The 22,231-nt window shown below is 44.9% G+C and overlaps 2 protein-coding genes across 2 annotated transcripts in view; both read left to right on the top strand.

The window, feature by feature from the left end:
- LOC119183949 (uncharacterized) overlaps positions 1–12,063 on the top strand; it is a 26,960-nt gene extending 14,897 nt beyond the window's left edge. Inside the window, exon 2 of the mRNA XM_075890466.1 lies at positions 9,008–12,063. Within this exon, the coding sequence (XP_075746581.1) occupies positions 9,014–11,248 (2,235 nt within the window). The 5' untranslated portion in view covers positions 9,008–9,013 and the 3' untranslated portion in view covers positions 11,249–12,063. The remainder of the gene's footprint in view (positions 1–9,007) is intronic.
- A 6,152-nt stretch (positions 12,064–18,215) lies between these two features.
- LOC142804009 (uncharacterized) overlaps positions 18,216–22,231 on the top strand; it is a 41,649-nt gene continuing 37,633 nt past the window's right edge. Inside the window, exon 1 of the mRNA XM_075890467.1 lies at positions 18,216–18,444. Coding sequence (XP_075746582.1) covers positions 18,436–18,444 — 9 coding nt within the window. The 5' untranslated portion in view covers positions 18,216–18,435. The remainder of the gene's footprint in view (positions 18,445–22,231) is intronic.

The raw sequence follows: 22,231 nt of genomic DNA on the forward strand, positions 1-22,231 counted from the left end.
GATTACTGTGCACTAGTTTTTGGTCGATTTATGGTGGTCGTACGTTTTAACAAGGACTAATTATGATTGATAAGTTTTGCTACTAAAAGAATGTTATCGTAGCCGTGGAAATGTAATAAAAGTGTGATCTAGTCTAGACTCAACAAATCATTGTCATTGTGAGCTACACGATCTAAGGTACGCGTTATATGACATGTTATATATATGACATGTTATTATATGACGCGTTATATGACTTCCTGCACTTACAGCGACTGCTTTGAATGTAATCGTGTACAATTCACTCCATCCCATAGTAGTCGTGATCGGAACGAAAGGCGAAGTTTTGACCGTTTTAGAGGAGTCTTCGTACTGAAACAGCAATATACTCTCCCTGACCCGCAGAGCAATTGCGAATAGTAACGGAAAGTGAATAGCATTTTAAGGCCCCAATGATAGTAGGTGAAGAAAATAACAATGCTTAATTGCGAAAACAAGATGAAGTACAGAATGTGACAAGTATGAAATCAAAAATAAGGACAGAGAAGAGCATCTTTTCTCTATGTTACGTTGTAGGCATCAAGTAGTTCTGCGCAATAACATAGACACATAGCCCTCTCGATTGACTATAAACCACCCCTGTAATTATTTTACTTCAATTTTTCTTGTTGCTACTGTCATGACCCTCCGCAACGAAATTTCAAGATTGAATTGTCTCTGTAGTTCCAAAGCTGACAGAAGACAAGTAAGCGTAGAAACTCGAGACAGAAATAAGCAATGTTCTTAATAATGACCGAATCTTGTACTCTTCTTCCGCGAAAGTAAACTATTCTTTTTTGAGTTACGAATTCCTGGAACCAGGGGCGCAGTTAAAAAACTCAAAACAGAAAAACACGTATTGCCATCAGTCGACTGAGAAACGCTTTCCCCATCAGCCGTTTCTACATGCAGTGCGCATTAAAGTGCACCAACAATGCAAGGCGCGTGGTATGCGGCAGCACTAACCGATGCTGCAATTGCTGCATATATTCAACATCCAAGTGCTTTAGCGAAAAATTGTGACCTCATTCAGGCAGCACAACATAAACTTCGCTGCGCTGACGTGAGATGCTTATCAAGTGACCGCCACTTCTAATCAATCATCTTCGCTTTCTTCGTCTGCTCGCCTCGAAGCGATTCAGCAGGGACCTGCTTTAAGACTGTATGTCGCGCCGCCATCTCGGCGCGTAAGTGCACCCGCTGAGAATTCTTCCCCTTCAAGTGAAACACTTAAACGTTCTTGGCATGCGGAACCACATCCCCGGTACGTATCCCTTACAGCCAAAGGCCATGATTTCAGGATGTGATTACGTGTTTTAGTGCACAGGCGTGCTACCCCACGCTTTCGAACAATAAAACCGAATTCCGGGCCTGCCGATGGTATTTTTGGCGTATTTCTGGTGGCATCCCAGGGACGTCGTCGGCACGCTCTCCTGACACGTCTCTGTGCACGTGGTGTTGCTGCTGCCACGCGTGTACGTGCTATCGTGCTAGCACCGTTGAATGCTAAAGGCGCCTAACTGTGGAGCGGAATAGCATGTGAAGTCTTTGTCTAGTGTAGAGCATCAGCGCGCGGGCGTTGACGTGGCCATATTACGTTAAATACATTGGCTGCTGCTTAACCTGCCTCGACTGCCTGGTTAACTTACCTTCAATTTTCATTTAGACAGCACCACAAGTTCAACCAGGCAATGAGCACAAGTCTAAACCGGCATGTGCGTGAAGTAACCGATCATGGGAGAGCTGATTATCGAGGAGTACTCTAGTGAATCAATGCACAAGTGTCAGCCAAAGCACCTTGAGGAGATCGTCACAGGTAACACAGTAGTCAAATAAAGTGGCGTTTGAATATCCACATAGCTGGCCGTTCATTGTCATTCGTTGTTATATAGAACGCAAGGTAATATTAGCCCTCGTACTTATTCAACATCTGTATGCAGATGCAAAGCAACTACTGTCACCTGTACTTCAAGTTTATCTGTAGGGGTTTTATTATAGGTGCTTTATGTGACGGCCCACCCTAATGAAACACAGTAAATGGGCGACCGTGCCAAGAAATCGATCTTGCATTGACAGCAATTTATCTTTCAAGAGCAACATATTTATGATTTATTCTTTGTAAACTTCAAGGCCGCATGTACTCAAAGATTAAGACATGTTTTATGGAACTTGAAGTAGCTTAGACGCCTTAGCATAATCAATCAGTGCTCATATTCAGGGAACACGGCCGTCATTTGAAGGTACATTTCTTGCATTTAAAGCTTCTGATCTCTTCATTATATATTTAAGGGAAATGAAGGATGTATGAGACGTGATCCCGCACACGATGCCTTTTAATGGCCAATATTCCCAATGGCACAAAGGTTTTGTCGTAAGGTCGTATGATAATACAAGGAGTGGTACGCAGACAGCGATCCGCCTGTTCTACTGAATAGTTTCCAAGGCCACTGCCAGCGATAGGTAGTATTGTTGGCATTAGTGAACGTCTATAAAGAAGACTCAGAGGATGGCAGTGCAACAAGAACGATGAATACTTACATAATAATGGTGTTTGAGTGGAAATTCAAATGTATTATCCGTTCTGAGGATTGAATGAAATCTCACGTACACAAACACTACTTGATTGTACAACCTAGTTACAATAAGTAATACACTATATGGTGAATTCAAAATTGAATAGTAATAAAACTACAATAGGTTCTTTCACTCATGCACCCAAATCATCAGCGGAACTTTCTAACGTGCCTTGTATGCATTACACGTACGCACTAAGCTACGCACCGTACTTTCATGCAAGTTTAGCGATGTGATGAAGTTCAACACGCCTTACTATTGCAGAACAGGGTAGGTAGTGCAGGCACAGAATAATCTGGCAGCCCTAACTAAGGTCCCTCAAACCTGAAAGGGTAAAGTTCCTCTTATTGTCACATCAAGAATAATGCGCTAAGGATCGTCGTATTCATTGTTAAGTCATTAAGGAACATGTTAGATTTCAGTTATTTTTCACAAGTACCTACCATTGTTTTTCATAACTATATTCCTAGTGGGGGAAACCTGTTTTTTTAACTACATAACGACAAGTCAAAAACACATAACACACCCGTGATTTTACGCATTCACAGCTCTCTCACTGTTGTCAGCTTTACTTGCAAACAGCATTTCTACCTAGCTCTAAATTTTTCACAAAGTCCGCTTATTCCGAGACCATCCTGAATCATACAGATTCGTTTCCATCTATCTCATAGCCTGCCCCGACCCGCCGCGGTGGTCTAGTGGCTAAGGTACTCGGCTGCTGACGCACAGGTCGTGGGATCAAATCCCGGCTGCGGCGGCTGCATTTGCGATGGAGGCGAAAATGCTGCAGGCCCGTGTGCTCGGCTTTGGGTGAATGGCAAAGAACTCCAGGTGGTCGAAATTTCTACAGCTCCCACTGCAGCGTCTCTCATCTTTATATGTTGGTTTTCGGACGTTAAAGCAAACATATCATATCATCATAAGCTGCGCCTTATCTCCCTTTTTATTTATCCAGGTTGCAATTTCTAGACTTAGTTATGTCCGATGTCTATTTCTGTTTTCAGAGCCCTGTGATAGCTTATATATAACAGTGAAGTTGTATATTAATTTACCTGTCCGAAGCTTTCCCAAAGCAGTACCTAATATTCCTCGTGTTTTTCTGTACATCAGCGTGCCGCAAACTTCAGTAAATGACAAAATATTTCAGACACCAATTTTTGGTTTCTTTTTGGTTAAACTCACCATGATGCAGTCCTTTGACTGATCACAGAGGTCGCATCGAAATATAAGGAAATGTAGCCTGGCATATCGCATTGGCAACTCCAGTAGGTCTCCATAAAAATAGCTGTTTAATGTCGTTTACTTAAAAAAGGATAACATTGACTTTTTGCCCGTATATATGAAACATCAGTAAGAGGCTGCTGAACTAGAATGTCATACCTATGCGGAATAGTTTTCATTCTTTTGGTAGTTGTTCATAAATTACTGACTAAAATTACTTGTTTTGCGAAAACAATCCCCGCAAAGTCCACCCTAGAAAGACAATTGTAACTTTAATGCCATTACAAGAAGAGACGCCGACAAATAAAACGTAATTAGCCCGAAAGCTTTACATACAGTAGTGTGAGAGTTTTAACGAAGCCCTAAAATATACGGCAAGCACAGGGCCTGCCGTGTGCCCTGAAAGAAAGTGTTTGAAAGGTATGACGACAGAAAGCAATACCGATTAGTAACTGGAGACGTCGATGCTAGGTTCACTATACCCCAAGCTGACGTTAGGTAGCTGCCTGACTCGCTCGTTTGATTCTGTGCCGACCGGTTGTGCCCTCGCGATCTCCGACGACAGTGCTGCTCGGCCGACTGAGTTGTCGACGGCCGGATTATCCCTACGCCATCTCCTGACGCCGACAAGAACTCTCGCCAGTGGTGCCCCGCCCTCGGACTCCTGCAACCATGTCCATCTTTCCTGTCTTCTCTTTACTTTCGTCGTTCGCTGTCCCTGCGCCCGTCTCCTTCATCTCTCTCCATCTCTTTACCTTTTAATCCTATCCTTTTAATCCCTTCTCTGCCCCCATTTCTCGTGAGCTACTGTTGAGGTGTCCTCCCCCTGAGAGCCAGTTACGGGGCTCAATTTTCTCTTCTTTTTATTTAGAATCACTTCACCCCTTAGGCAGCTGCCAAACATTGAACATGCCAACTAACTGTAATGCGCGCACCAGCTTTCACTGCCGAGTATTCAATATTATCGCTGAGTTGTTAGAGCATTATGAAACGGGAATTAAAAAACGTCGGTAATGATTAGATGGTATAAGCCTTGTACATTAGTAAATCACACAGATTGCAGTGCATCAAGAAGTCCCGACATTTCATGCATGGCAGTCGAAGCTCGAGTACTACTGGTAGGGAGCAATGTTATGGTTTTCGAAGATTTGTGTGGTTTTAAATTCTCTTCTTTTTAACGTAAACTGCTGTTAAAACTGCTGTGACAGTACTCCTCCTGTAGACAGGAGTTTTCTTGCATTTTTATGTGCATAGCCTTGTGAACACTGCTGCTCCCAGATATTATTACAGACACCGATTGTATGTGTTTTTAATGACTTTATAAGGCCCAAGATCAAAATTCTAGAAGAAAAGAGTGGTGACTTGTGTCCATGAGGTTTGTCAGTCACCATTTTTTTTTCTCACAGCCCAAGTTCATCACTCTTAAACGTGGAGGTAATTTTTATCTTCTTGGTACTTCTCATTTCCTCCGCCTTTAGGACGAGTGCGTTCGTATTCCACACGTGTGGGTTTTTTTCGCGCCACTCTTGTTCCTGAATTACACTGCTGTGTAATTACTTTTGCGACGTTTCACGTAGTTTCGTTTGCTGAATTTTACAATTTAAGCACAATGTTTCAAAGATAACGCCATTGCTGCTTGTGGTAAAGTTGATCGCTTCTTGCATTCAGGTTATGATGAACGTCATCGATGGCTGACTTGAAGACATATGCATATTTATCACATCACAAACGATTGTTCTGCTTTGATTCACCCAAATATTCAAAACAATTCCTTGAGCCAAAGCTTGCAATGTCTACCACTGTTGGTAATAGTGAGTAGAGCCCTGTACGGTCCGGTTTTCCCGGTCCGAGCACGGCTCGGTGCTTTTAATAACGGCCTGTATCCGGCCGGGGCCCGAAAGGTTAGAGCCCGGCCTGACTCAGCCGGGCTCGTTTCAACCAATTAAACCTAGAGCATAAACGAGGCACTGTCCGATATTCGGTAACTGTGACAATACTTGCCGCAAACTAGATATTTTCTAGACTGTCTTGAGAACTTTTTTTTAGTGTTACAAATTTAACTGGTATATTCTGTGTACTTAGAGGTAATTACGCTCGTAATGCCTCCGGAAAATCTATTGCAGCGTAAATAAAATTTAATTGGGCTGTATCATGTGCGCAGAGCGAACGAGAAAACCTTGTTTTTTTTCATTTCAGAGAATGACTACAAAATATACTCCACCCATGAATTGAAAAAAAAAAAGAGGCAGATATTTATAGTCTGAGTCCACATAAATGGCATGCAAGCCGGGTTTATTGAGTGAATGTAACAAATCTCCTGCAAACGTCATTTTGTTATGCCATGCAATTAAATAACACGCTTTACATAACTCTTGAAGGACTACCAGGGGGCGTAAACTTTCGATACTTTCATGTATTCACTTTCGGAAGCGGCAGAGCCGCTTTTATTACTGGCGGTTGCCGGGCAGCCTACTAGAAATAACTGATGAGCAGAAAATTCCTTTGATGACGTTACTAGTGAGGTCCCCAAATAGAGATAAATGGCGAGAAATTGAGACGAGGAGGGTTTCCACGGAAGCACTGTACATTTCCACTTCGCATGCATGCGCAATGCACTCGTGCCTTTTTTCAGGTCCACTGGCAGCTTGGTCAATGTGGGCATAAAATTTTGTTAATATTTTCTTTTCTTCGTGTTTTTTGAAGAGGCGAAAGTTACGCTTACTGATTTCTCAGTGAGACAAAACTCGTTCGCCACAAATAAAGTGAACTTTTTTATTGCACATTCATATAAAAAACGCACACACTTAGTGTGAAAGTGTCGATCTCTAAAAACAGCCTTGATTTACAACTGACATTGGAACATAATGAGCGAACGTTGAACCCAGAATACCAGAACCAATGAGAAAACTATGTATCAACATTTGCGAGTACGACACGTCATACTTGACTCAATTCACGTTTATAACGGCGCGTAGTTTCCTTGCAACTAGGCAGCTTGCGAAACTGCAGACACCAAGGAAAAATAACATAAGTGCGTGCAACGTGTATGCATTACATTTTATACAAGAGTAAGGGCTCATGTTTCCAGTTTTGATGCATCTTACTTATCCGTTAATATACAAAAAACGGCCGAAATTGGGTGAACAAAACTGAAGCAGTGCAAGGTTCCTGAACTCCGTGTGCCGCATGAGCCGTCGCCCATTTATCCGGTAAAAGATGCCAAAGCACCCGTGCCTATACACCCCTGCCCCCTCTTTCAAGATGTACTGAAGCAATCAAAATCATTACCATAAACTTAAAACAATTAACTTTTAACCAGTCAAAATCGCTGGTCTAGTCGAACAGGCAAACTAAAGTTTTTCCTACAAATAGTCTAAAGCCACTTTGAAATTTCGGAAAGGCAAACTAAAGTTTTTCCTACAAATAGTCTAAAGCCACTTTGAAATTTCGGAAAGGCGGCAAGTGGTAATGACCGCTGAGCAATGAAATCTGCCTAATTCTGCTGGCGAAAGTGAAACCGATGCACCAAACAGCGCATATACCATTCACTTCGAAAACATCCACAATGAAAAGGTAATTGTTACAAAATGTTCAAGAACTAATTGTTTTATTTCTTGTATTTACTGCCGTAATTATTATTTGTACACATCTGAAAATGCCTTCTGCCAAAGTAGAGGTAGCACCGCACGTAGAATGCAGATGCCTTGTTTTTGTAGTTTTTCGAAAATATTGAACCCATTTCTTGAAACACCCTGTATATGAGACCCAGGCCTAAAACGGGCTTGACTGAGGCCCGGTCCCGACACGAGCCTGAAGTTCATGGGCCAGAGCATGGCCCAGGTCCGATCGAACAATACCTTACCCGAAAGCCCGGCTGAGCCCAGGCTTTCGGGCTGGCCCGGGCTCATGCAGTGCTCTAATGGTAATCGACCAGTAGGGACGTATTGACCACCGACAAGAAGCAGGTCGAATTTGTCTGAGCATGTGGAACGCCTGCCGATGCATTGTAGGACCCGACTGCGTAGTCGCATTTCTAGAAAACACACACATTCGATACACCTATTCCTGCGTTACATGGTATCAGGACCATTCTGCGAATTGCCATTCGACGCTCCGTACGGCATCAAACACACCGTCATACATAGAATTCATCATTTGTGATCTGCCTATAGACATAAGCGCATCCTTTTAAACGTTGGCAACTTTTGACATTTCATTACCATCTCCCGCTCACATGCTTGCTTTGAAGCAGTGGTGTAACTCAGTGGTAGAATACTTGGCTGCAACCTACATGCTTGATTTGGGACATGAGCCAGAAAGCCCTTTTCCCTTCACGCAGCTTGTCTTTATAATTGCATCTACGGATACATTCGCTAATTGTTACGAGTCTCCGTCAGAGACATCACCAGGCTTCTAATCAATCACTTCAATATCCTTGCGTGGGACGCCCGAGAAGAAAGTGCTTCCAGTATACCTCGTAAGAACATTACCCTGCTGTAGTGATAACTTTTAGTCGGAGATTCGAGAAATTCGAAATTGGGTTTATTATAAAACATGAAAAATACAAGCGCACACGTATATTTTCCATCTCTTGGCTGAACTAAAAAAAATTCTCGCGAATGTATTTATCTACATACTTCACAAATGATGCAACTATTACTTAGTATTTCTTCCTTCTGTTGCAATCAATGCTTCAATTTTTAGAGAATAAAGTAATTTTTTCGAATGTAATTCACTGCGATGTGGCTTTGCGCAGTGAAGAAACCGTATCACGATGATTCCCATCTGTACCGACCGAAGTGCGAGGACAAGAATACGTGCCAATCTTAATTTTGTACTTTGTTACGAAGCGATAGTTTATCAGAATTACCCAAAACCCTCTTCGCCTTGTCACATAACTGATATTGCTAAGGAGACTGAACTATTTTTTTGTGTATGTGCATTTTTTTCTAAAGAGAATAAATCTGGAACTGCGTGCTATGGAATATTCATCCAAAAAGCGCAAAGCTAGTACAGAGCTACCGTAATGCTAAGCGGGTGCCAGCAAGTTTAACGCACTTTCCTTGTCTTTTTGTTTTTTGTCTTACATTGTGATCTCAGATATAAGTCGGGATGCACATTGCCACCATTTTGGCGGATGTACTATTCATACAAATCTATAGATACGCCCTAAATGTTGTCTCTTTTATCCCAGCAGACCATGCGCGGACAACCTGCCGCATTCCTGCTGATCGTGCTCGCAGCCAGTCGGGTCTCCGGGCGGCCTGCTGAGTCGGGAGGTGTGAGTGCCGCCAAGAGCGACCACACTGCTCGCGAGGAAACCCTAGCACGACTTCTCAGGGAGGAACTAAGGACGCTGGAGGGCTCTCGTTTCCCAATGCCTGGAATCCACCACGACTCCCTCGCCATCGCGGCTGTAGTCGCGAGTCAAGACGGAGACCTCAGTGGCTCGCCCACACATATAAACGAGCCAAGCGATGCCAGCGTGGATCTTGTGGCCGTGCCCGAGTCAACTGGTGGTAATCGCGTTTCCAGTCACCAACAGTACGAGGTGGGGCGTTCGCTGGGTTCTAAGGATTTGACGCCATCGGAGGAAGCTATCGTGCAGCAGCGAGCACCACCGTATCGTGATTCCGACCACTTGGCAGAGAAGCGAGCTCTCCCACCTCATGTCGTCAAAGCTCGTTCATCCGGCAATGGCTTCACGAAGGTGAGGTCTCGCTCGCGACCCGTGTACAAGCCCTTGTACACATCGAGTGAGCACCTGGAAGCCAGGCCTGCGATTCCGCTGCCACAGATAGAAGCTTACTTGAGCAGTAAAGCCGCTGAGGCAATCGCTGGTGGTGAGCCATCTCTAGTGGACGAAGTCACGGAGGACGTTGCTGCAGCTGCAGTTACGCAAGCACAAGAGCTCCAAGGACTGTCAACAGTTCTCCCACCGAGATTTTCTTCAACAAATGCGCCATTTCAAACACCGACCACACCAGCGTTAGTCCCAAAGAGCACCGCTATACCTCTCGTACCTGAACTTGTGCCGGAGCCCATTGCCGAAAAGCCTGCGCTCTTGCACGCTGTTGATGAACTCGCGGCCGAAGATACCGTGTTGCATCCCTCGTCGAACGTCCCTCCAGTACACGGCGTATCAACAACCGAAGGTAGTCGTGTTTCGGACGAGGCGGCTGTTACGGAAGTGACGCAAATAACTACAGAGGAGTTGAAAACTGCTGAGATGCCTAAAAAATCAGCAGCTGCTCCAAGTGTCGACGATCATATCGTACCGGCACACAACGATAAGCCCGAAAAATCAGTCACTACAGCAGCTACTCTTTCATTCCCGACGAATCTCTACCTACCAGATGCCCTAGTCTTATCCAACCAGCATAGTAAACCTCAGCACTCGAGGTTCCCTCCAGCGACTCTTCCGAAGAGGCGCACGCAATCACCAGCGTTCCAGGACGATGGCAAGACGACTGCTACGGCTTTCACAACCAAGGCACCAGCCCCATTCCCTCCGAGGAGGCGCATGACATTTCAGCCCTTCAGGAAAACAACAACGGCAACGCCGGCACTCGACACTTCGATATCTACAAATCCCGCTTTGTCGGGACAGAGGGAGTCACCAGTTCCACCACACTATGCGGCTAGTGATGAACTGGACGCCGTTAAAAGAAAGGACCCCGAAGTGCGACCCATTCCGGACACGACTAAAAACCTTTTTATATCAACCGAGCCATCTGTAAACACAGAGCAGAAATTTCCCGAGGTACCAATGGAGCAAGATGATGATTCCAGCGCTGAAGAGACTCACTTTGCCCTCCCCGGTGAAAGTAATGTTGAAAAAAATGAAGAGGCAGCTATCCCCGCTAGTGTAAACACACCATTAGGCAATGGATCAACCAGTTCATCCATAGACGAAGTGAAGAAGGCACCTAGCAGTCTAGATAAGTCAACAAGCCACGTCCCTGTGCCAGCCGCCGCCGCTGTAGATGCAAAACCATTTCACTATGGCCTCGATAAGGAGGTGGCACCAGCTGTCGTAGCGGGTGAGACGTCTGTTGACGACGCAGTTGTACCGTCCAAGGTGACTCCGACTACTACTGAAGAAGACAGTGTCGTTGCAAAACCAGCACCAGATTTCACCTCCACTTCCGACGAGAGTTCTCTCGGTCTTCCTGGATCACTCGGTGACCAGCAAAGCGCACTTGAAATCCTTGAACAACTTCATAAAGCTGAGGAAGCACCGGTGGAAGACCCATCTGCCCTCGCTGACCCACCGACGGATGCCGATGGGCAGCCTTCCTTCAACATCGACGATATGATGGTGTCCTTGGCCATGGGTGAAAGTGAAGGCTCGGACTCAGGTAGCGACCAAGCACCGAGTGCCCCACAAGCGCCTGCTCATCTCACTGACATGGAGGGGAGGATGATCTACTAGAAACACTTATCGGGACACAGTTATCCTTCAGGTAGCGCTTGAACTGCGTTGGTGATGCGTGTAGCGTTGTCAGCTTCTCAGTTAGGCTGTTACAGGTGCTTGGGGATGAATAGCATTTTACATACTGAGCAGGTGCCGAAGATTTTTTTCTTTCACTACACAATATTTTTTTTCTCTAAAAGCCGTAAACTGCAACGTGGTTAGTTTAAACGAGTACATAAATTCGCACCCCTAATTTATCCAGCATAAGCATTCTTCATCAGTAATCAATATAGAAAGCAATCATTCCCAAGGCCTACCAACTTTTCTGGCCACACAAAGCGTGGTCGCAAGTTATTTTGATAAACATGGGGCAGTGCTATTTATTGCTCAATGCAGCGTCGAGGATGCGGCAGTTGTGCGTAGTACACTGGGTGATCGTTCAGAGGTTCCTGGGTAACATACTGCATCGTAAGGTTGGGGTCACGTTTTATTCGTGGTTCTGCTGTTTCAAGGGGCTAATATGGTTGGTTTGTGGGTTTTGTTTTCATTGATCGTTGTATAGGCGCAAGTGACAATGTCGATATGACTGTCCCTATCATTGTGAAAGCGCGACCATGATCTCATTCATGTTTTCGGAGGTACTCTGTGGCGTGATTTCTGTGCCTGTTTGGGTAGCGCTTGTGCCCCGATACGCCAGTGTTCTACAAGGAATCATACTTCCCAGTCATATGGCCGGGAGCCCCTGTCATCAGTCGCTGTATTCGCCTTATTTATAGCTTCATCGGAAGAGTACTTCCGCACTTCCCATACTGTCAGAATAAAATGCTGATAAACATTACAACATGTTCTTTCTTTCACGCTGCTTGACTTCATGCCGAAAACTATGCGTCAGGTACACAGCTGATTTAAATACTTCATGAGCTTCGTACGTGTCTTTCATAGTAGCGCTGTAGGTGTTTGTTCGGGTGTTTTTGCTATGAAATTTATAGTCACCATCATTCAGCGAATTTCCGCAAAATGTAAACAAATCCAATGCTTTCTACAGCAGGAGTATCACTAGCAACAAACACAATGAAAGAGTGCAGAATAAAGAAACTTTTACTGATCCCTCTATATAGGAATTAGTTCACAACGAAGGTGTATTAGACATGTCTTCACATTGGTAATTTAGGATTTATTGTTCATCGTATGGCCACGAAAGAATGAATGTTTCAACAACAAATAGCAATGTCACGCGAAGAACTGCAAGCAGCTCAAAGCTTGTGGCGCGCACGTCAAGAAGAAAGCACGCAAGAAATGAACAAGGGCAGGACGAGCGCAGACAAACAACTGTCACTGTTCGAAACTTGAAGCACGCTCCTCAAAAAAAATATGCAGAATATGAACGCACAAGTATACACAGGATGAGTGCAAGCAACTGTCACAATTCTTACTTCTTCGTGTGTGAGCAGCGCGCTCCTTTCGTAAACGCGCCAGCGGTAGCGAGCAAAGTGACCTTTGTGTTGCCTTTAACTACTGTAACTTCAAAGCAAGCTTTCGGTAAAAGAACAAGAGGTACAAAACGCCCGAACGCTGAGATAAGCGCCCTGCAGAGTGAGCGACCACGCCAAAGAACAATCTGTAAGCACTTTGACCACGCCATGCGGAGGCACGCGCGTAGCAACGCGCGGGTTTGCGCGGGACGATGACGTTCAGAGCACGTATGCTTAAAGCGCGCTGCTCGTGCTATCTCGCTACCGATCACGAAAACGCACTGCAGTTATTGAGCTTTGAGGGCGATTAACGCTACATGGTGTGTATCAGGGAAGTTTGGTGTGTATGAATGGCTCGCCCTTAGCAAGCTGAGCAACGAGTGCCGCCATATAGTTTATATATATATATATATATATATATATATATATATATATATATATATATATATATATATATATATATATATATACACATATATATATATATATATATATATATATATATATATATATATATATATATATATATATATATATATATATATATATATAGGCAGGCATGGTGGTTGAGTGGCCGTAGCGTTGCATATAGTCTAGTAGATCCACGTTGTGACCGCTCACGGAGGATCTACTAGACTATATATATATATATATATATATATATATATATATATATATATATATATATATATATATATATATATATATATATATATATATATATAAGCGTTGCGCGCTACTGAGCATGGCGTTGGTGGTTCGACCCCTCGCAACGATGTTTTTCCTTTTTTTTTCTTCGCAATCTGAAATACGTCAGCAGAGCCATGGTGGACCCCGGCATAACCCACTTTCGTGTTAACCCCCCCCCCCCCCCCCCCGCTGAAATGGAATCTTACCAGTGCAAAATTTTTTTTCAAAATTCATACATCTTTAAAACTGCCGTATCTTTAGTTATCAGTGTGAAACATGGCATGGTAAGTTCCGTCTGAGCCACCTTTCCCGCCAGCCTGATGGTAAGAGTGAATAAACACACACACACACACACACACACGCGCGCGCACGCACGCACGCACGCACGCACATGCAAACGCACACGCACACACACACGCCAAGCAGAAAATCTCAGAAAATACAGCAATAATAAAAAAAGAAAAATGATCAGTGACACTACGCAGATTTATAATCTTTTGATTAAAATGATGGGCTAAGTCTGTAAGCAAACACCAAGATATATACCCTCGTATGATTCCAGGAGGCTAGATACGTGTGTCTATGTTCTCTCGTGTAAAAAGTTCATACGAGTCTTCACAGATTATACGTATACTTCCAAGGTTACAGTAGTGCTATGACACATACTTATTTGAATGGCTCGACTATGCACACTACACTTCGAATGCGAGTAACTACATGAAATGCAAGCAAATAATACTGTTGTTTGCCTCTCCAACTAGCACTAGCGGCCTATATCGACTACGGAGAGCCTGAAGAATCCGATGGTGCGACAGGCTGTGTAAATGAACATTGACTAGATATTAACAAAAACTAAATGTTGGATGAAATGAAATGTTTAACAACATCAATTATTGATATCCGATCCCTTGCTTATATTGCAGAGATAATTATTTATCTATCTATCTATCTATCTATCTATCTATCTATCTATCTATCTATCTATCTATCTATCTATCTATATCTGTCTGTCTGTCTGTCTGTCTGTCTGTCTGTCTGTCTGTCTGTCTGTCTGTCTGTCTGTCTGTCTGTCTGTCTGTCTGTCTGTCTGTCTGTGGCCATAGCATAGTCCTCATGGCGTCATCATGCTGTTTCCGTAATGCGCTTTTCTCACCAGATGTGATATCATCGCTGTCTTGACCTGCCCTGGCATGCGGGTGTCTGAACTAAATCAACCAATTTCGCAGCCAATTTACATAACATTCTCAGTCCACACCAATTTTCTGGCGCTACCAACTGAAGGTGAGTTCTCGCGTACATATGACATGTCGCTACACTGCTCTGCGCATTGCCCGAACGTCGACAGCCAACTTTGGATGAGTTACACGAGAATGCTTCACTTTGCGATAACTGAGGAGAAGCGTTACCTTTTCAGTTACTGTGTTTTACAGTGAGACTGACAATGAGAATCAATACTTCTACGTCAAAAACATTCTACCTCATAGAACAACCCAACATGCAAAGCAAAAATAAGGGTATTGCTTACTATACAGCACTTCTACCTAGGGACGTGGAGAACATTTCCGTTTCCTGTTAAACTGGCTTCCAAGCTAGCGCTGCATGGCCAAGTCTGAAGATTACAATACTGGGTCAATCTATGGTGTGCCGGCGAGTAAACGCGTGGGGTCAATGTCATGAGCACAGAGCGAACTACTTTTTTCTCTCTCTCTCTTCTGGTTAATGTTATGAAGCTTGAGAACGCGTATCAGAACTAAAGGAGAGACACGACAAATTCAAGCACTCGCATATCGCTGGTTTTACTCCAATATTTGAGAACATATACCGTCTCCGTACTCCTTTTCTTAGCCGCGCGTAATCGCGTTTTCCTCAGAAAGAATCCACAACGTTTCTCAAACCGAGTAATGCGCTTCCTTTCTTATATTTCTTGATCCGGGGTGCCCCACTTCAAGGCGTTCCACTTTCTTTCAAACAGTTCGAACTGAACTCATATTACTCATTTGACGTGGCTTGGCTTGGCTTGCTTCCTCAGGTAGGTTTCCACTTCCGCCGCTTGAGGAAGCCCAATGGCTTGTAGATTGCATGTTTCACGCAATACCATAGCACAAACTTCGCCTCTTGTCCTCCGCCGACGCACAAACGTTAGGCACGCACTCGAGGCAGCTTCTGGTGTCAGAAGCGCACGCGCAGATAACCACACTGACTGTGCAACAGCAAACAACTCCTGTTGCTGGAATGCCTCATACGTGACAACAGGTGTTGTGATGGTCTCGTTGGAAAACTGGCAAGGCAGCACGCCTACCACTTCTGTTTAAGTTGTACAGCCGCACACAAAACAGTAGACGAGCCGTACGTTCTCGATGGAAGTTTGTGAAAAATAATGATTGATATGTGAGGTTTAACGTCCCAAAACCACCATTTGATCAGGAGAGACGCCGTATTGGAGGGCTCCGGACCACCATTTCGACCACCTGGGGTTTTTTAACGTGCACCCAAAAACGCACACAGGCCTACAACATTTCCGCCTCCATCGGAAATGCAGCTGCCGCAGCCGGGATTCGAGCCCGCGACCTGCGCGTCAGCAGCCGAGTACCTTAGTCACTAGACCACCACGGCGGGGCAATTTTGTGAAAAATAGGAATATCGTTTTGGTCTAAAAGTTGTCCGAGAAGAGATCATAGCGATGATAAGAGGCCGCATGCTTTTTGGCCAACCCAAGCACTATAATAAGAATATAACTGAAGTCCACGTTCAGCACAAACTCTATTTGTAATTTCGTCTGTTAATTATTTATGTATCACAATCTCCACACTCTTTCCCGCAATCCTTTACAAACAACACTGTCATATTGCGAGCCATATAATTATTATATGCGTATTTTTAAAGAAAAAGAGCCATATCTAAGCGTACTTGGACAGTCCGCCATATTCTGAGTGTACTCCTGGTGCAGTTAAAGTTCGGCGTTGTAGCACAAATACCGAAACACACGGATGGACGCGCGGGCGGACGGAAGCAAGAACAAGCGGACCGGCCGATGGACGATTCGCCCCACTAATCATCATTCAATCAGGGAGGATGCTGTGATTTTTTTATTATACTTTTGCCCCTGAAGCTCTTTACTGCGCATTTCGAAACTAAAAAGGGTCACGTAGCAACATAACTGTTACCGTAATAACGACCTCGACTTCGTTGCTGAATACCCATTTTTTGTTTTTTTAGTTTCTTTGGCATCATATTCAGCCCAATTATGCCCGGCCGGTCCAGTGCAAAGGCAATTTCCATGTTGCACCAATAAAACTCGTCATGTGCTTTACGCTGCGAGGCTATACCTCCAAAATGCGCATCCCATTTTCTGTCTCTCCTTCACGAGTTTGCTGTCTCTTGATATCTAATGAGTTACCCTTAATGACCAGCGATTGCCATGCCTACGCGCTAACTAGCGGTTAAACTTGACAGGAGAAAATGTAAGCAAAATTGGTGTAAAAAAAAGTTCACCTATGGGGCTTTCTGATTTTCTTCAGTACTAAGTTTACCAGTGTCGAACAAGCTTACACTAGATATGTCACGCTCATCCTTATTTTTTGCTTTACTACCTCTTTCTTTGTGCGTCGGTCTAAACCATGAGCGCTTCTTTAAAACTAAGTGGCGTAGGTGAAATAGAGAAGCTGGTCGTTGTATCTGTAGGATACATTAAGGCCTTGAACCTACGAAACCCTTAATTTGCGTCACAGTTTGCCGGTATACGAGAACTCCGCCTCACCGGTGTACTCCATGCAGCGGTAACCCGGATAGAAAGCGAAATGAGGGTAAGGGAAAAACAGAGATGGTCCTGTAAAAGGAGGGTATCCGATTAGAGGGGTGAGGGGTGGCACGCTCTCCAAGTGCAACAAATATCCCCGCATAGCCGCGAGCCCGACAGGGTGACTTTCTTGAGATGCTACTTGGGATATCCGACAAGCCATCGGTGACATGCAACCTCCCCTCGCTGCATAGCCTGATCTGAAGCGTCCTCCTTCTTCCTCCCACCTCCGCTCGTACCACCACCGTACGCTTTCACTAGTGGTGGGTGCCGCAGGAACAAGAACAGACACGAGGAAGAAACACCAAAATGTGATACGGGGAGGGTGCCTATGCGTTTAAGAACGAGCAGGCCAGACGGAGGAATGGGGGTAGTGGAGTTTGTAGCTGGCCTAGGGCCCCCTCGGATATTACGAAAGCGCCCTTGCGTTCTTGTCACATCGCGCTCGACTGCAACATCTCTCACCTAGAACATCCCTCCTCTACCTTATACCATCCTTGCGGATGCAAGGTGCACATGTATGAGCGGACATACAACAGGGCAGACGTGTTCGCACGCAATGTGTACAGTGACGTGGGTGCTGCAGAGAGAATGCCAGGCACACGGTTTCCTCACAATCCTATCCGTGGTTCAGAACAAGAGCGGAGAGACCGTCAGACAAGCGGCCGCTCGGGTCTGCCATCGACGACCTTGAGGGGCCTTGAGTACCTACAGCACGACGTCATTTACAGGCTCATGGTTTTCGCTCTCTCCGCTCAGGTTCGGCACGCACGTTCACAGCACGCGAGCAACAAAAAGGAGCAAAGTGCCTTCACAGGCACGTCTTTATCGCGATCATCAGTGGCGCCCCTCTCTTGGCGCTGCCTTCCTCGGCCATCACTATCCAATAACTCTCGCATCCGCATCGTCCTCCTCCCACCGCCGTTACATCTTGCCCTGATTTTTTTCCTCTCGGTTGCCCCCGTGTCAACCTGTTCTGGAACACTTTCCTCCGGCACCCCTCCGCTTTCTCGGGTATTCTTCGCTGAAGCAGCTTCTGCTTTACTTTCGATACGGCTACGGCGTATCATCGGTCGGCGTCGGCATCCGCTCCCGCTGGGTGTTGTGTCTCCTGGGTGCCCTGGGTGCTCATCCGTGAAAACACGAACCACCGCCGGGAGCACGCGCTGGACTCGCGCTGCGCTGTTTACCCCGGCGTGCGTCAACTGTTCGTGTAATCCCTCTTCGGAGGGCGGCCTCTGTCACTCATGAGGACGGTGAGTGCGCGTTCTCCCTTTGTGCCTTGGTAGAGTTCAGAAGTCTCCGCTTTCCTCTTCATTTAGCTATCCAGCCTTGGAATACGGCGTCGCAATGTTTATTGTACTTTAAGCCCAGCTGTCAGTCATCGAGGCTATCGAATTCACGCAAGCTACCATCTTTCGATGCGTTGATAGAGTTCAGGAATTTCGGCCTCCTTCTTCATCTAGCTATCCCGCCTTTTTACTCGACGTCACTATATTTACACTACTTTAAACCTCGCTGACAATCATCGAGGCTATCTAATTCTTTCAGGCTACCATCTTTCGATGCCTTGATAGAGTTCCGCAGTCTTTGCCTCCTTGCTCATCTGGCTACCAGGTGTTTGAGCACTATGTCACTGCGTTCGCTCTGAAGCTACTCTAACCTTATCTGACAATAATGGAGGCTATGGAATTCATGTCAGCAATAGTCTAAGGAGAACTGCAGTCATTGGATTTACACAGAAGCTTACCACTCACCGTCAGCACTTCATCGGAACCGATAGAGACTCACGATTCGTTTGTGGCACGCAAGCCGTGCACAAAAGGGCGGCGTATTGATAAAAAAACCTAAGGTCTAGTTATGTATGTGGCAAAAGGATTCCAAAAGAGCTCGCCCTTCTCAGAAGATCACCACGTATGAAACTAAGTGAAAAAAATCTTTGGGGATTTAAATATGCAGCGAGCCACCATGTAGCAGGACGTACAGATATGAGTGCTGGTAAATTTCTTCCTTAGCGTGAAAAAAGTGGAATCTGCGGACATGATCAAATACATGCGGTATACTCGCCATGTCGACTTACAACTCTGTCACTGAAAGGTAACGTAAAAAATGGGAACAATAAGTACTCTTCAATTATTCTGAAATACAATCCTGAAAACGTGTCAGAAATGCCGTGAAGATTCAAGAGTAACGACTTTATTCGCTAGTTGTTGTGTCATTAAGCGACGTTGCTTCTACAAATTTGCGAACACTCACAAAGCATTTTACCTCCATGCAAAGTAACAAGTGATCATGCCATTTTCGCTATAACATATATGCTCCGATCATTTCAACTTGAATTCGGTCAGCAAGGTAGTTACCAAAAGGCCACCCTAAATATCTAAATAAAGTTTTCGTGAATGTTTGCAAAATCTGAAAGAGCAATTCATCGATACAGATCATTAATACACCCCGTAACCACTAAGAAAAATTGCTGTACTGCATATGGATTCTTCTCAAACTGTGTTTAGGGCATGTCTTGTTGGAAAGGTCCCCAAATGAAGGCTCACTTTTTATAAGCTTTAAAAATGAGTTTTCAATTATTAACATACACCTGTTGTTTCTTTCATGAGCAACTGCACACGCTGATGAGAAGCCAAGTTGCATTTAGAGTTAATATTAGAAAAAAAATTGCTTTTACTTGTTTTTTTTGCTTCATTGTAATATTGAAACGAGGTAGGCTGGCTGCTCCAGTGGCTAGCCACTTGCGTGAGAACGTCGAAGCTAGTTGGTTTGGGCGTGTTCTTGTGCATCAACAATTTTTTTGAGCAGATGCCCCTGGATTGTACGTGACCAGAAAGTAGAGACAGGGGCACGTAGCTTCATCTTTCGTAGTTGACAGTGGTGACCTGCTGCAACTCAATGATAAATCGGCGAAGAAAGTCATGTGACGAGAAAAGCTAGTCATCAGAGACTACTCCCTGTCTATATAGCGGAGACTGAGTTGAGCATTCCGCTAGTGTCGCATAACAAACCTCCTGGTTTCTCCAGAGTGATTCGTATGTTACAATATGGCCCCATGTGTTTCTAATGAACGGGGTATTAATTGTCGTGGGAATCTAGGTGCTCTGTAGTGTGATACTGCAGTTGTAGCAATTGTTCCAGCAGATTTCTGCTGCGTACAACCCGGAGTCGTCGTTGATAACAAGCTTTTTTTTTTCAAGACTTTTAATCGTTTTTTGCGCCTCCTTATAGTCGGATGCCATTGCAGCTGCCGAGAGATGGCGCCACGGATAAATGTCCTAAAATCGTAGGAATACCTTCAGCCCGTTATCCTCCATCATGTACCTGTTAGACGGAGGAATTTGTTTATTTTAATGTCGTCGAATATGTGCTTACAAAGAGCGCACAATCACAGCTGGCTAAAATACGGGGGCAGCCTTGTTTATTGTGTTATGTACTGGTGCTTATCAATCTGGCGCATCATTCTTTTACTTTCGACTCCCATACTCTCACTATAGGTGTGTTGTCATAGGAGCTATTCACGTAGAAAAGAACCACCAACACCTTTTGTCGCCACATCGCTCTATACTGCTGCCACACAATAAGTGGAGCAAGTAAAGCAGTACTGTGCATCGCTGCTGCTTTGCGAAATTGTATATGCCTCTTCTAATGAAAGAACCAAGAAGACTGTGGGCGACGTGGCCAGATATCTACAACCAACGTCGCAACACCAGCTTTTCTTCAAGTTGGGTGAAACGTGGGGTTGTGATGCTACACTCCAGTACCCCTGTCATAGGTAGCAACTTCAGTGCACTTTGAGTGAGTACACTTAGCCGCGAGTGCCATTTGCGCACTGTCACACGAGCAAGTTTAGTGTCACTCGCTGCAAAGTACACTTGCCGGCAAGTGCGTTCTTCAACCTCACTTCACTGCGACGGCTGCGATGAAGTGTGTGGCCTCGGTACCAGTGGCCTGTACAGAAATACGCTGTTGCCTAAAGCGGTGCTGATACTATATTTAAACTATTGTTTTTGTTATGACGGGTACTGTTATTCATAAATTAAAACAGTAACTTCGGTATTTTCACCGTAGGGCTGTTTGCGGCCAAGTCCGCTAGGTGATGAGGCAGCAAATGCACAGCAAGAGCTGCGTCAGTAGCGCTGTTTACTTCCAGGTACACTTGCACATGATTAAGTGAGTTGTTCTCTAGTCATTTAAGATGGCATGTGCCACAGGTGCTACTTCCACGAAGACAACGTGGTTCGACAATGAGACAAAGGCACAAAAATAACAAATATAGGTTGTGCTACAAATCCGTCAATTGCCACTCTCATCATTTCCAATGTACCCTTCGCTTTTTCGTGTAGCAGCGAACCACCAAATGGCACCGTGAGCGTAAGTACACTCACTCAAAGTGCATTTAAGTGGTCACGAGTGACAGGAGTATAAGAAGTAAAGGAGAAAAGGTGGTATCGAGGTTGCTCCTTTAGAGGAGTAACTAACTTATTACACCCTTTGCACCATATTGGGAGTGCCCCACCGCGGTGGTCTAGTGACTAAGGTACTCGGCTGCTGACCCGCATGTCGCGGATTCGAACCCCGGCTGCGGCGGCTGCATTTCCGATGGAGGCGGAAATGTTGTAGGCCCGTGTGCTCAGATTTAGGTGCACGTTAAAGAACCCCAGGTGGTCGAAATTTCCGGAGCCCTTCACTACGGCGTCTCTCATAATATGATGGTTTTGGGACGTTCAACCCCACATATCAATCAATCAACCATATTAGGAGTAACTGTGAAGGAGTAACCATGCACTCGCAGTTGCTCCTCAAAGAAGCAACGGTTAGCAGAAGAAAAACTAGGCATTGGTTGGCTTAACCAGCCTTTCGAAGTGCTTGCTGGAATTTGATTAGATGTACAATCGATGTGCAAACATCATGTTCAGTAAGAAATTTTGGAAAATTTGCCTCGAACACACGCAATTCCAAGTGACGACCGCTAAGTCAGCGTGCGCGTGCGCTAAACGCTGCACCACACCACGCTACAGCACCGTCTGAAAGGAAACA

Source organism: Rhipicephalus microplus, chromosome 3 (genome assembly GCF_043290135.1).
Source record: "Rhipicephalus microplus isolate Deutch F79 chromosome 3, USDA_Rmic, whole genome shotgun sequence".
Classification (NCBI taxonomy): Eukaryota; Metazoa; Arthropoda; class Arachnida; order Ixodida; family Ixodidae; genus Rhipicephalus; species Rhipicephalus microplus.